This window comes from Varanus komodoensis, unplaced genomic scaffold, assembly GCF_004798865.1.
Source record: "Varanus komodoensis strain SLA01 unplaced genomic scaffold, ASM479886v1 scaffold18_3, whole genome shotgun sequence".
NCBI lineage: Eukaryota > Metazoa > Chordata > Lepidosauria > Squamata > Varanidae > Varanus > Varanus komodoensis.
The window spans coordinates 12,578,656-12,593,721 of NW_025335549.1; the positions used below are offsets into that span (position 1 = coordinate 12,578,656).

At 44.7% G+C, this 15,066-nt stretch overlaps 1 protein-coding gene across 1 annotated transcript; it reads right to left on the reverse strand.

Annotated features, from left to right (window-relative positions):
* Nucleotides 1-241: 241 nt before the first annotated feature.
* On the reverse strand, nucleotides 242-1,420 carry TENT5D (terminal nucleotidyltransferase 5D). The gene has a single exon (XM_044427474.1). The coding sequence runs from the start codon at nucleotides 1,418-1,420 to the stop codon at nucleotides 242-244; it is 1,179 nt and encodes a 392-aa protein (XP_044283409.1).
* Between the last annotated feature and the right edge of the window lie 13,646 nt (nucleotides 1,421-15,066).

Here is a 15,066-nt window from a genome sequence, read left to right on the forward strand (position 1 = left end):
GCCCTTGCTGAGAGCCTGACACGCCATTAGGCCACACAGAAATCCTTCAATGCGCAAGTCAATATTTCACAGACATCCTGGTGGGGGATTTGCCTGCTCGTCCCTGTGACAAGACACTTGCAGTCTCGCAGGTGATCTGCATGGAGCCTAACATGGACTTTATTTTGAATATAACTAGGGAGGAGTCAAGGCTTTGGGAGTGGGTGGGCATTGCTGTAAGGCAAGGAGGTGTTGTGACCTATTACACCATGCCGCTTTGCATGTGTATATGAAAGGAGTAGGGCTGATAGATAACGGGTGGCTGACCGTGAGCAATGTAATAATTGTTGAAGTTCCTGTCGCTAGTGTAAGGAGCCGGCTGGTAGTAGCAGGTCACGTTGGCCACGTTGGGGATGATATTCTGTTCGCCAAGCACTTTGAGAGCCAGGAGCATGATCATGTTCAGCGTCTGCCGCCGCTCATGCCCCATGAGGCAGACCGTGCTCTCATTCACGACCCCTCGCAGAGTCATCAGGTAGTCGTACTTGCTCCTCTCTTCCCCGATGAAGTGGTTGCGCAGGTAGGACTCGATCTTCCGCTGTTGCTCGGCCACGTCGGGGAAATCGATGAAGAATCTGGAGCACATGTAGCGTTCTAAGGATTTGATTTCAGCGTCATTGGCTGGCTTGAAATCACGAACCAGAAGGTTGCTGTATTTCAGCAGGCCGCCGCCACGGATCTCCTCAGGGTTCCTCGTGGCAATCAGCTTGTACTTCAAGTGGTCCATGGCCCCATCGAAGTCTCCGTACATGCTCTCCGCAATGACAGACAGGGGAGACTCTTCTGAGAGCCGGCCCTGGGTGCCACTATAAACATTCAGCACAGGGTCCAGGATAATCTGAAAGGAGTCGACGCTAAATTCAAACTGCCGTCTGAGACAGTGAACGAACTTGAGTTCCACATTCTTGCCACTGTTGTTGGACAAGGAGATGAGGCTCCAGCGGTCGTGATCCGTGAACACCTTCACCATCTTCTGGACGTAGGCATCCTTCATGGTCTGTGCTGTGATCTTTTCTTTGTTGACACATTTGGGTAGGAAGTCCACGAGGCAATTCAGGACAGACTCCTTCACAACCTGAAATTCTTGCTCGCTCGGAAGCTCAACGCCAAAAATGATGTCCAGGTCCTTGTAGCTGGTGCCATTCTGTTTCACCAGGATGTGGCTCGCTGTGGATCCATTCAGGCGTGTATCTCGGACAGTGATTTGCTTCTTGATCAGCTGATCCTTGACAACGTGAATGATGTCCTTTGGCTTAACCTCCAAAGTGGGAAAATTCCCTCTTCCATGAATGGGGATCACCTCAGTTAGCACTTGATCCAGGATTTTAATCTGCTCCCAGGTGAGACAACTGAATCTGTGATCTAAACCCTCAGTCATCATGAAATCAGGCGGTCAACTACGTGGGAAACACAAAGAAAGGGAGTCAGAGACATTGCAAAGGTACTCAGGAGCTGAACAATGGCAAATCCTCAGGATTTCTTTCTCTGTTCTCTTGCTACACGTATGTGCTGCCTTTCCTCCAAGGAGTCCAATGCAGCACACGGTGTCCTCCTCCTCTCCATAGTCTCTCAGTGAACTTCACGGCCAAATTGAGACTAGCGCCTAGACCTCCCCGGTGCCAGACCAACCCCCAGCCACTGCACTACCTGGCTCTAAATTGATTGATTGCCTTTTCTGGAACTGGGGAGAAGTTCCCATCAAACTCTGGTTTTATTAGCTGGAGAGGAGATCCACATGCATCCTTCCTTCATGTCTTCAGTGAGTGAATCAACGGTGATGGGAAATCATGGCTGGACATAACTGATGATCATGCATTTCAGATTAATTTGGATGGGGGCTAATGAACAGACCACTGTGTGTAAACAAACCGCCCTGCGAAATTAATGAATGGATATGATGTGCTGGGCTCTTTCACCTGATCGGCCAGGGTTCATGACTGGGTGGTAGAGGGGATCTCCGTAGGGTTTCTTTAACACTAACACTGAACGTGTGGCCTAAGCAATATGGACCATGGGTGCAATCTGTCCTTGTTAGATTATAAGGGACTCCATTTTGATGATTGTAGGATACAATGCTATTCTTTTGCTGCTTGGAGTGAGTGCGTGGGTAGGGGAGAACTGCCCCTCCCAAAGCATGTGGCTTGCATAGAAACGTGCATATTTTGAGTCAGATTACCCCAGCTGGCCAACAGACACCTAAGGCTGAGAGCCAAGAATACCTGTTAGGTAGTGGGAAGCGAAAGGTATGCTTTAGAGTACCTGTTGATACTTGTTTCATCAGAAATACTAGTCTAGGAAGCAAAGAGGCTTAATACAGGAGCAAATCTTTATAGAACTTTAGTGGGCTGAGTCTGAAAGCTGAGAAGCAGGTGAAGGAGCAGGAAATATTTGGAGCGGCCCCCTGTGCTGTTTTGCACCTCAGAGACATTTGTGTGCCTTTATTTTCACCTCTGCATTTAGCAGCCTTTCCAGGCAAAAATGGAAAAGCAAACTTGTTACAATCATTTTTGTTCTGTTCAGAGAGCTGTAATTATGGAAAAAGCCAAAAGTCACAAGCCAAAAGGATCAGCTTTCAAATGGTGTCAACAGAACCTTGGAGGCGATTGTGTTCAGGGCGGTTTATTATGGGGTGTTATAGAATGAAGGGCTCCAGTGTTATGATTTTAAATATACGTACGATGAGTGTAATTAACTAGAATTACACTACAGCGCAATTAGTGGTAATTGCGTTGGTTAAGTATACTATCAAACATGGCATTCAAGCAGTTTTTAAAAAATAAAATAATAAAAAATGGCACAATTCACAGAGCTTTTCTGTGGGCCCTATGTGGCATCCGGAAGGTGTTTGGAGGCTTCTGATTCCCAAATCTGAGGGTGGGAAATAGCTCTACTCTCAGAGTTTCAGATCTGTATTAAGATTCCCCACTCCTCGCACAAATGGTATGGAAAGAACTGTGCTGGCTGCTTCTCCGAGGTCAGAAAGCAACTTTGGAGAAGGAGTAAAGAAGCAGCAAGAGGAGGTCTGCCGTTTGGAAGAAGTGAGGAGGCAACGATTACCTTCCTGTGCCTCCCAGAGTGCATAGGATGCCTGCAATCCTTCAAGTTCTGAAATTTACGGCCATCCACATCATATTGTGCGCACACTGATGAACACATCATTGTTAAGACCGGTTCAAGGAGTCATCGTTACATATTACCAATCTGTGATGTCTGAGTTTGTGCTCTCTTGTGCTATCTATATATGTAATTATGCTATTTATTTATATATTCATTGTTTTTCAACATGAATCTGGTTTGCTTTATTTTTACTCATGGTCTCTCTTCTGCTTTTGTTACGTCATAGGCTTGGCCATCCAGTCATTTAAAGAACAACGGAAAATATTGGGCCACGGATCAATAAATGTGGGCCAATTCCAGATGTTAAGGTAAGAGAAGTGGAGGTGCTTCTCTCAAGGTCAGGCTCTCCAGATGCTCTGGCAGCTTCTGGGAAGGGCCAAGGTGTGCAGTTATGGGGAGGGGGCTTGGGACAGGGAGGTTCTCAGAGGCAGCCAAAGCAGTTGTGGCTCTTGGCCCCATGATGTGATGTTGGGAGAGGAGGGCTATCCAAGCCGAGCACGAATAGAGTAGGCCCTTTCCAAAAGGCTCCCCAAAAAGGATGGGGCCCAAACATACAAAAGGAGAGTTCATAGAAGTAAATACTAGATTGGGATCAACAAGCCACTTTGTGCATGCTCAGAGATTCATTCTGGGGGGTTGTGCTTCTGGAAAACACTTGGCCAATAATGAATTTTTTGCAAAGAAAGGTCTGTGGCTTTGAATGTCCAAAGGGAGGAAACCCAGCTCAGGACAGCAAGATAGGTTGGGTTGCGACAGACCCAAAGTCACCCAGTTTGGGAGGGGACTGAGTGGGGACAAGGGTGAATCCAACATTGGTCCTACATAGAGCGGTCCCATGGAATCAAAGCGGACTTAAGCTGGCTGTCCCAACAGGCCTATTGTACGTCAGAATAACATTGGATACTGCTCACAGATACCCAGTCCTGAAGATCTTCTGGGGAAGCCATTGGTGACTAGATTTAGTCAGCCTTCCTTGTTGGAACGATGGCTCTTAATGGGCTCGTGTCCTACCTTGAGTGCCATCTTGAGTGCCGCTTTGCTTGGCAGAGGGGCAGGATACAAATCATACAATAAATAGGCAAACTTGCCAAAATGAGCACATTTCATCAATTGGATGGAAAGAATTTGAATTCCTTGGAAAGAATTTGAATTCTACAAAAATGAATTCAGGAGAGACTGAAAGGCACACATTTCTCCATCCTTACCCTAATAAATACTAAACCAGCAGAGCTGTTGTTATGTTGTTACAGCAAATTCTCAGGCACCTTTACAGCACTGTGGAAAAGCAACAATTTCCATTGCCAGAAATGGGATTCAGAAATGAAATCAGATGGCTCTTTCAAACCTCACCCACACTTCTTAAGTCCACTCCTTCTTTCAACTCACATAGAAGCCCTTCTTGCAGGATTGTGTGAATTAGCCACAATTATTGGGTTGTGTACACAGAAGGATGTGTGGTCAAACTGGCAGGAGTATGGGCAGTTGGATGCAACGACATGGGTGAAGAAGCGGAGAATTGGCGAACCTCCTGCTAATTCTTATATGCTGCTTTTTCCTATTGCAGAAATATCCTGTAACATTTTAAACACATTTGTCTTGTTCTTGAAAAGGATCTTTTCTAAACTTTAATCCATGTCCTCCATCTCACACACACGATTTTAAGTCTTATGCACCTAGTTCAAGTTTTGCTTCTGAAAATTAAGTTATGCCTTAGACTGGTGTCTGCCTGGCAGCAAAGAGAGATGAGGAAGAGCATTAATGACATATAGAGAACCCCCTGGAAAAGATGCTGTTGCCATGGAAACCAGATGTAATGGAGCTAGGCATAAAGCATTAGGCAAAGATGCGATCACTGGGCTGGCGCATGGGTTGGATGATGCGGGAGAAGCGAACTGAGTGAGTTTAGCAAATCTCGATTTTGTGCTGCTGAAAGTGTGGATTCATGTAAAAAATAATACATTGACATAATCCTTATCTGGTTCAGCTTTTAAAATTCTAAACGTTAAGGACTAAATCTTAATTTACACAAATCTTGACATCTCCAGGTGGCTTATAAATATAAATATCCAGTCCAATGTAAAAGGAAAGCATAATTCACAGAGCTTACGTGCACTTACTGGACTGAATGCTTCCCAGAATTCAATGGATTTACTTCTGAGTAAGCCAGCTTAGAATAAAACTGTTTACATAGTTTTCTTTGACAGTTTAAGAATTGTTTACTTCTGGAATTTGCCAGTTAGAATATCCTTGTTATATCTGAGCCAACTTCAACAAGGAAACCTACAACCATTAGGAAAATTGCCCCTTCAATGATATGGAAAGGGTTTTTTTAATCTTAATATGTATATATTAATATGTATACTGGTGTAATATTATACCATGATGGTATAATATGTATATACCATCCCATGATGGTATAATATGTATATACCATCCCATTCCCATAGGCTCTGGCTGGTTTACAAGCACGTTCTTTACAAGTAAGTTAAGATCCAGTGTGGCATAATGGCCACAGAGTTGGACCAGGACTCAGAAAATCCAGGTTCTAAGTCCCACTCAACCATGAAGCTCACTGGCCGACTGGGCCAGTCAGTGACCCTGAGCTTAACCAACCTCTCAGGGCTCTTCCAAGAACACTATGGACCAGGCTTGCCCAACCTGGTGGCCTTCAGAGGCATTTGGGCCACAAGCTCCAGCATTTCCGTCCTGCAGGCCATTAACTGGGAATTCTGGGTGTTGCAGTCTAAACATGTCTGAAAGGCACAAGGTTGGGGAAGGCTGCTATAGAGAGGAGGAAGGTCTGGAGAGTCAGGAAAAAAAGTGTCATCATTTAAATGACTACACCCTCCATCTGGGTCAAGGTAGCTTTTAATAATTCAGGTATTGCAAAAGGTACCCTCCCAACATTCAGGAATAACAGTGGGCACTGCTGAATCTAGATGGATATGAGGAGAACCTTCAAACTCACCAAGGGCTTCAGACAAATAGCATATATCACAAAGAGGAATTCCCATGTCAGAGGTTCAACTATATGCTCACTATCAATCCAACGTTCACTATCAAGCAGTCAAGGGTTACCATCCCTGCCCTGCTCCAGGTTTCTCCTGACATTGGAGAAGTTGATCGGTCAAGAGAAACCCGAACTGTGAGGGACCGTTGGCTGTGAAATGGATTTTGGTGGGATTTCCTGTCCCCTCCTCACCCCGCTTTATTGCACTTCCTTCTAAGCCCCGGGAAAAGGCTAAATGGGACATACCTCTGAGCATATTTCAGTCTAAAAGCTCTTCCAAACCTCTGATCCTCTGCAAGGCTCATTGTGGGTACAACAACCCATGGCAGCAAATTGCCTCTGTGTGAACCCAGCTAGAGAAGGTGAAGGGATGTCTTGTATAGGGTCACATTAGGCTGGGATAGAAAGAAACATGCACATCGCTCCTGGATAAAGAGTTCCGTGGAACCCAGAAACTTGTGCACCCTTATCAAACTTGAAACTGTGTTCAGAAAGCCCTTGGTGCACATTCACCGCCCCTGGCGAGGAGCTGTGCTTCCTCAGCACAGTTTCCAAGAAGAAATTACAGAGCTGAACTTACGATGGCAGGATTGTTGCCAACCATGAACTTCTGTAGAGTCAATGTGATGATTCACTGGATTCTCTGGCGAAAATATGAATTGTCATCTTGTCACTGATGAAAGCATGCCACATTTGAGGGTTATGCTGCAGGGGAAAAGGAAACAGGAAAGTGATTTTGGAGGTGTGCTGTTGACTAGGCTGCAAGTCATATATTAGAATTCTCTAGCCTTGTATTCATGACATTGTCATTTTATGGCATGAGCAATAAGGTAGGATTAGCTATTTGTAAAACAAGCCCCCTTTATACTGACTCAGGGTTTCCCTTACACCTTCACCCTCTGGAACTTTTTTAACATGGCTTTTTGCCATTTTTTTAAAAGTGGACATCGTCAGTAGTAAAGCCCTAGCAGAACATTCTAAGCTTAACCCTTGGCCCTCCCAGTGAAAAATGGTAGCAAAAATATTTTACTCATCCATTGATCCTAAAACAATCAAACACACACACACACGTTTGGAAGTCATTTTACTACACCAAGCCATTTTCCAATGTATCCTGGGAGCATAAAATATACTTCATCAGCTCAAATTTATCCTAAGGAGCATGCTTTAAACCAAAATATTGGTAGTAGTAGAAAAGGATTATAAAATGCTGAGGTAAAACTTTAGTATTAAATGCCAAGGTAAAACTATAGCATTGCTAGAAATGTTGCTGCTGTTTTTCCGGTTTGAGCATTGGTCTTGTGCGTTTCCCATTGGCGGCTCTTTGGCCACCGTTGGAACAGAATGTTGGAGTAAAAAGACCTTTTGTCCGATACCTGATAGCTCTTCCTTTCCACTAGTTCCCTTTAGCAGTTTAAATGGTAACACTTTGTTGAAAGATTGTTTGCATATTTAATTAAAGGGTAAAGGTTGCATTTCAGCTTGCCGGTGATCTTTTATGGAAGCTCAGTGTCCATCTCAAGGGTCAGCTTATACAGTCGGAAGTAAACACCTCTGTGTACAATGAAATAAAGCTATGCATAGGGTTGGAAGTCAGGTTATTGCTACCAAATTAGGTATTTTGCTCTGAGCGGATGCTCTTGGGTGTGTGTGTGTGTGTGTGTGTGTGTGTGTGTGTGCATGCGTGTGTGCACGCACATATAAATATTTTTTAATGAGAAGATCCCTGAGTTCTAAATTTACCAGTGTACTACTGGAGAGGAAAACACATGACGTTAATGAAAAGATGCAGAATAAAACAATAACATTGCCTACTGCCAAGTCAATTCTATCTCATAAGAGACAGATTTCTTCATTAATGCTAACATGCTTAGCGTGAGTTAGCACCCGCACCCCCAAGAGCAGCAGTTCATAGCAAAATACCAAATTTATTCCAGGGAAAGAAATTACATTAATTTATCAAAAGCAGTTCCTTCTTTAATTAAATGGGAAAATCATTTACGGTCTTAATTCAGTTTGTTTGACATCCTTTTCATCGTTCTGTTAGATGACCTTTGGAGAGGACCCGATTATCTCAACCAGGGATTTGGTCGCAAGATTTGCTCATCATTTTGTTTGTATGTTGACTATGTTCTATTGCTCTATTTCCCTCAAAGTGGAATGATACAACAGAAAATTCCAGGGATCCTATGAATCTGTCTTAAGTGCTTCCCTGGATCCCAGTCACCATTTTACTCATATTATACTAGTTTAGGATCCCTCCCTGCTACATGTTTGTGAAACAGGAGGCCTAGCATCCTATAGAAAATATAGATGTATTTATAGAAAGGGAAGTATTTTTCAGAAAGACAGTTGCTTTGATCCATGGTCCCTGTTAAGACTGCTTTCTTTCGCTTGAATTAGAATAACAAAGAGCATCATTGTCACAAACATAGAACTGTTTTGCTTGCACTGTCTTTTTCTATTATCAAGAATAGAGTGAAATGTCACTGCTCTTGAGATTGTTGTGCTGTCAAAAGGAGGGGAGGCCACAGTGAATGGGTGCTAAGTGAGAGGCCTTGCTCAGATACATGTAGGAAGATTTTCCCATCTGTAGCATAAGAAGGAACTGCTGAATGCCATGATTCACTGGTTCTGAATGAGAGCTCTGTTCAATGTGCCTGATGACCATAAGAAATCATCATGATGCTGAAATGGAAGAGTGCAGAATGCCAAGAGCAATTTGGCCTTATTCACAAGACCACTTCTGCACATTGATGGTAGTCATTCTCAACTCAGGAGAAACCAGTCACTTCTTCTAATAGCACTCTGATGGGCCAATGACAAAGAGGAAGTTGCTGGCATGCTCAAGAGGGTTAGATTGTGAGTATTTTCTTCCATCTGGCTCTTATTTTAATCTGTGTATTATCTATTTATCTAACCTTCTTTATTAAGCCACCTTCAACTTTTTGGAAAAATGGCATTGGCATGCTTTAAATCCGGATGCAAACAACTTTCAGCCGAAGGGACAAATCCAGCTTTGCAGGTGCTGTCAGGTGTTGGCAAGGCCAACAGCAAAAGGGGTGGGGTCAGAATGGCAAAAGTACCAACCCGTTTCAGCTTAAGTCTCTTACTGCAGTAGCCAAGACTTAGGAAAAGTATTTTGTCTTTCAGAAGGGGGAGAAACTTGGGAAACCACCAAACAATTGGCAATTGGGAGGAAGGGGGAAAGGTGGGACCCTCAGGAGAAACATGGAAGTCTGGTTGGGGCTCCAGGCAGGGAAGACTGAAGTATCTCACCCCTGAAGAGAGAGAGAGGAAGTCAACCACCTCTTTCCTGCTTGCTTGACACTGAAGGGTAAGAGAGATCTAATGGTGCAGTCTGAATTTGACTGTGATGCCTTGCTTGCTTCCTCATTCTCATGACTTCATTTTCTCCCCTTCTGGAGAACTTACCCAGGCAAATGATCAGCAAAGAAATGCTAAAGGAAATCATGCAGGGCTGTGATTATAACACTTCCAGATATCTCCTCCTGCTGGGGCTCCTCTTGCCCCTCCTCCTTCCCCATCATTTGTAAAACTCCGGGATGCATAGTTGCCGACAGTGCAAGACAACTTGAAAATTACGTTGGCACTCTGGCTAGCCATCAAAGTACTTCTTCTTCATATAATAGTAAGCATCAGAAAGAGAATAGAGCCACAGAACCGATATTGGTCCTTCAATGACTGGAGAATCTGGCCTTGCTTTTGATCTACAAATGGGATGAACTCAGAGGATTCTACTATACTAAGATGAAGCTCGACAATAGTTTGTAACTCATTGTGCTCAACATTCACTGTAAGTGATTATCAAGTTTGCGGAGCTCTTAATCGCCATTCCTGGTCATCCTCACAGTGACACCGTTAGCCTCACCACTGTGTTTGCGTGAAGAATCTGAAGTGCAAAACCGCTTCAGACCTTGGAATGTGAAGAGCAGAGTGCTCCCCTGGGAACCTGGCTGATCCTGGGGACCGAGACTGGTCCTGGGCTGGGGACTCTGATGCCAAAGCGAGGCAGAAAAACAAACAGCCTGGCCTTTCAGCAGCGGCATACAAGTCTAGGAACTACCTACATCAGTTTCAGGTCAAAGCTATCATTGAACAAAGCATCTCAAGATCTCATTTCCGTTGGTTTGCTCTTTTTAACTGTTATATTTTTTAGCTTGTTCAGTACAGGTTGACTTGCCTGATTGATTTTGCTTTTTCTGACTAGGAGAATCTTTGTGATGTAACTTTTTGATGAGAGGTATACTTTCAATTGTGAGCCTCTTTACAGACTGTAAAAGGCCATGACATAACATCCTCAGAGCAAGGTTTATAAGCGGCGCAGGAGGGAATGAAAATGCCTCTTGAGGACAGGCATGAATAGACATTAGTGGCTCGCCAGGGGGGTGCATTGATTGCTTGGTGTAAAACCAAGACTGGGAACACCTGGATTTGTGCCCTTAGTCATGATGCTCAATGGATTTACCCCATTTCCTGTCTATAGGACTTTTATGAGGATGGGCTGATGGTGGAGGAGGAAATGCCTGTCCAGTTGAGCAATTTGGAGGAGAAAATTGTCATTAATAATGACCCCTAGAAACCGTTTCTGCTAACACTAGCTGTGTGCTGTTGCTCGCTTGGCTGTTCTTCACACAAGCAAAATGTTTTTCCTTCTCCTGTAGCCATAATAGCAAAAGAGGGAGGTATTAGTAGGCTTGATAGAAAATGACAAACAAACGAACAAACAAACCTTGAGGGAGAGATTGAGAGAGAGAGAGAGAAAACAAATGTGCCTGGGATGGGAAGGTTTGGGGAAGCACAACCTAATGTGGGTCAAGCATATTCAGTGGACTCAGAATTCAACCCCCTGTTGGGAAAACAGGGTGGTCAGCGGGGAGACAGGAGAGACAAGTGAATGGAGTATTTTGGAATGGAGTATTTAGGGGAAATGGCTGGCTGGCTGGCTGGCTGAACACCACAGCCCTATCTTATTTCAAATCCCACTTGTTTCATCTGTAACCTGCCATTTAGTCCAGGAGACCTCTAGGAAGACTAGAATCAAATTAAGAAAAACAACACATAAAAGAACACTATATTGTTAATGTAGGGCCTATCTCAATTTTTTTAGCTTACAAATACCTGACCCAATAATAACAATAATAATGTCTGAGCCTGCTTTCTAAAAGTTAACAAATGTAACCATGCAGGACTTGTGTTGACATTCCACAGCTTAGGGACCACCACAAAACAGCCCTAACTTTTTCAGTTTTCAGCCTGGGACATAGAACAGGATTTCATGAGATGATCAAAGTGCATTGGGAAAAAATCCCAAGAGAAAAGACTTTCTTCAAGGTCCGTGAGGAACTGCATTTTCTTGTGCCTGAGCTGATGTCTGCATGGAGGCAGCACAAATTAATGGGTTTCATTTGTATATTTTTTGCTTCCAGTGAAATGCATTTGCAGCCAGCACTGGCCGGGAAATAGCAAATCACTCAGTGTTCCTGTGTTCAGAAACACTTTCTTTGATATTATTGTGCAAATTATACAACTGAACCTTGGCATTCAAAGCTGATCCTGGGTTTGGTCTCAGATTCCAATTAAACACAACCACATTTGCTTTGAGAAGATTAGAATTTTCTGCAAAGCACAGTGTCCAGTACTCTAAGAGAAGATCTCTAGAGTTTCAGAAGGAGTTTTTCCAGCAGTACTTGGAGATGCCTGGAATTAAACCTGTGTCCTTCTGCATGAAAAACAAGTGATCTGTGGTATGAACGGTCAAGTCAGCTTGCAAACACAACTAAGAGGAGTGTTGCAGTTCAGAGTCACAACTGAACCGAGTGACTGTGATGCTGAAAGCAGCAGGAATCCAGGAATAGTGCAAAACAATCCCTTGAAGGAACCACACTCCAAAGCCTGCTGATTCATTGTACGTTTGGGCCACTGATGAATGCAGAGAGGAAAAGGAGAAGAGTGGGATGATTTCAGAGGAAGGACTGCAGCAGCCACTTCAAATCCACCTTCCTCCAGCTCCAAGCACCTGCCTGCAAGTATCGATGCAGTCTTGAGCCCCTGTGACTGCAAAGGGAAAAACCCAAACACAGCTGAAGCATCTTCTGGCAGCTTCCTTGTGAAGCAATTGGTCCATGATTCATGGATGACACTCTTCTTTGTCACTGGAGTGGCTTTTCGGGGCTTGAGGGCAGTGCTCACAGCTGGGAGGGGGTGGATTGGCACAACAAGCTCCAGAAGGACCTAGCAAGGCACAGGAGGCACCCTCCGATCATTAAGCAGGTGATCAAAGGAAAATGGGAGAAGGGGGAGATGGGAAGTCAAGTTCAGGGGAAGGAGGATATATTAAAGCCCTGAGGATGCCCAGTCAGTACTTGGAGACTGAGCTTACAGCAGCTGTCCCCAAACTGGTTTCCTGCAGTTGTGTCAGGCTATAATACCCATCATTCCCAGCCGGTATCCATGCTGACTCGGAATGATCAGATTGTGGTCCAACATACTGGAGGGAAGCTGGTAAGTGAGGATGGCTTATAGTGAAGGCTGAAGAGAGAGGGGGAGGTCAAGATAATTTCTAGATGCCTTTCTTGAAGGAGAATGAGGAAGAAAATTTAAGGAGACTTAGCGAGTGAATTGAAATTGAAGGCAGTTATAGGGCCCTGCTTTCTGTACACCTTTTCCTCATATAGCTAGATAATGTGTATGCACTATTTTCCCCTGCAGATAACATAAAGTGAGGGCCACCCACTAGAAAGGATAATAGGAATAATACACCACCCTGAACTTGCGCCCATTCCTTTCCTTTAGAACCAAGCAACCCTCCTGCATTAGAAGCCACTGTTTTTGTTGTTGGTCCCCGCTCTCTTTTTGCAGGTGCACCTGCACACACAGAGCTGTGAGAAAATAACATGAGGTCCCCCCAGCATCAGAGAGTGGCATTTCTACAGCATCTCTACAGCATGCAAGAATCCTCAGAGCTCCTTGAGGCTGCTCTTCGGGGATCCTGGCACTTATGCATGGGACCCCAGCTAGGATTCATTCTTGGCCAGGAGCATGATGGACTATCTCTTGATCCATGGCACCCTTGGGATCTTAGACAGGACAGCCTGGGAATCCTACTGCCAGTGAGAGAAGCTTAAGCACTTCAGTCCATGAGAAGGCATGGCATGTCATCAATAGCCTGACCTGGCAATGTTTAATTCACTTTAGGGACTCTGCAGTCCATTTATGAGAGAGTCTCACAATCCAAAATTCAACAGGTTCCCATAGTCAGAACTCTGGAGCAGACAGATGTATAACTATCCAGATGTCTTTTCAAGTAACAACAACCCATGGAGCATTAGTACTTACAGTACTTTAGAGGTTATCACACACACACACACTCCCCCTCTTAACAGAGCGTTTCCTAACTGTGCTGCTCTCCAAACATGTTGGACAAGATTTCCCGTCATCCTTAAGCACGGGTTTTGCTGGCTGCAGTGATGGGAGTCCAAGACATCTGGAGAGTGCCTGGTTGGGGAAGGTTACCATCTTATCAAGGAATTGTATGAGAAGCACAAGAATGTGCAGTTCCAAGACAAACAGAAGGTTGTTCTTATATCAAAAGCATCACCGCCACCATAGCTTGGACTCCTGTATAGAACCCAAGGATCACAACACACACAGCCCGGTCAATTTGCAGAGATTTCACACAGCTCTCTGAAAGCATCAATATACTCACAGAAGAGCTTCCTGGAGATGATATGGAACCGTTCCAAAATTGTACATCATTCATGACATGGCAGACCCTCCAGGCATCCTTGCTCAACTTATTGCATGCCAGGTGCTTTGGAATACAGCTCCAACGAACATGGGCAGTGGTCAGGGATGATAGAGTGTGTAGTTAAAGTCATCTGAAGGGCACCAAGCTGGGAAAGACTACTTGGTAGGTAGTCCCTGAAGTACATCCAAAGTCCTTCTGGGAGACCTTATTCAGAACATGCTTGATCCTCCCCCTTCTTCCTTTCAAAGCACACACAGACAGAATTCCCTTTGTTCTGCCAACACAAAGATTCTTTACACCAGATGTGGGACTTATAATCCAACCTCCCCCATATGGTCTCTTCCAGATGTGCTGAACTACAGTGCCCAGTATTTCTCACCAACCATAGTGATCCAGGGAATGCTGGGAGTTGATGGTCCAGCAGATTTGGAGCATACCAGGTTGGGGAAGGGTACCCAAGAATCTGCATTCCGCTTAGAGAATGTTTGAGGATCTATGTAACATTCATGCAGCACATAAAAATGGGAAACTCCCGGAATGAAAAGACCTCCTGTGGCCATGGATTTTTTTTACCCCGCTGAGTCATCAGTCCCACATCTCCTTGGAAAAACCAATCTTGGGGCACTTTGGGAAAGCCCTATTTATCACCTTTGTTCCCAACAGCATCTTTTCCATCTCCATCTTTCCCCTGCCCATTAACTACAGATGAGACCAGTACCATACCTCTAACACTCAATTTCTTGCAATGTAAGGCAGGGAAAAAGCAAAAGAGGTTAGTAACCTCCTTCGCCCAATAGTGCCCTTATGAAATCCAGGTATACTTCAACCCCATTGATTTTAAGTGGGAGCTGAGCATGACCCAATGAGCTGGGATGCAGGGGGATGCAAGTTCTGGAGCAGAGGATTTTGAAAGCAGCCGAACCAGCAACTCTGGTTCCAGAAGGGCTCTGGAGCTCTCGAACACAGCCGACCTAGTGGAGAACTTGTTCTCCGAGACCAGCGTCGCTCCGACTCGGTGCTGCCAGCCCTCCCCAAAAAGTTCCCCTCCCTCGCCAGAAAAGCATCCCGGAAGGCGCCAAGTGGGGCGAAGGTTGTCCAAGAGGCTCGCTGCAAAAGTGTGGAGAGCTGC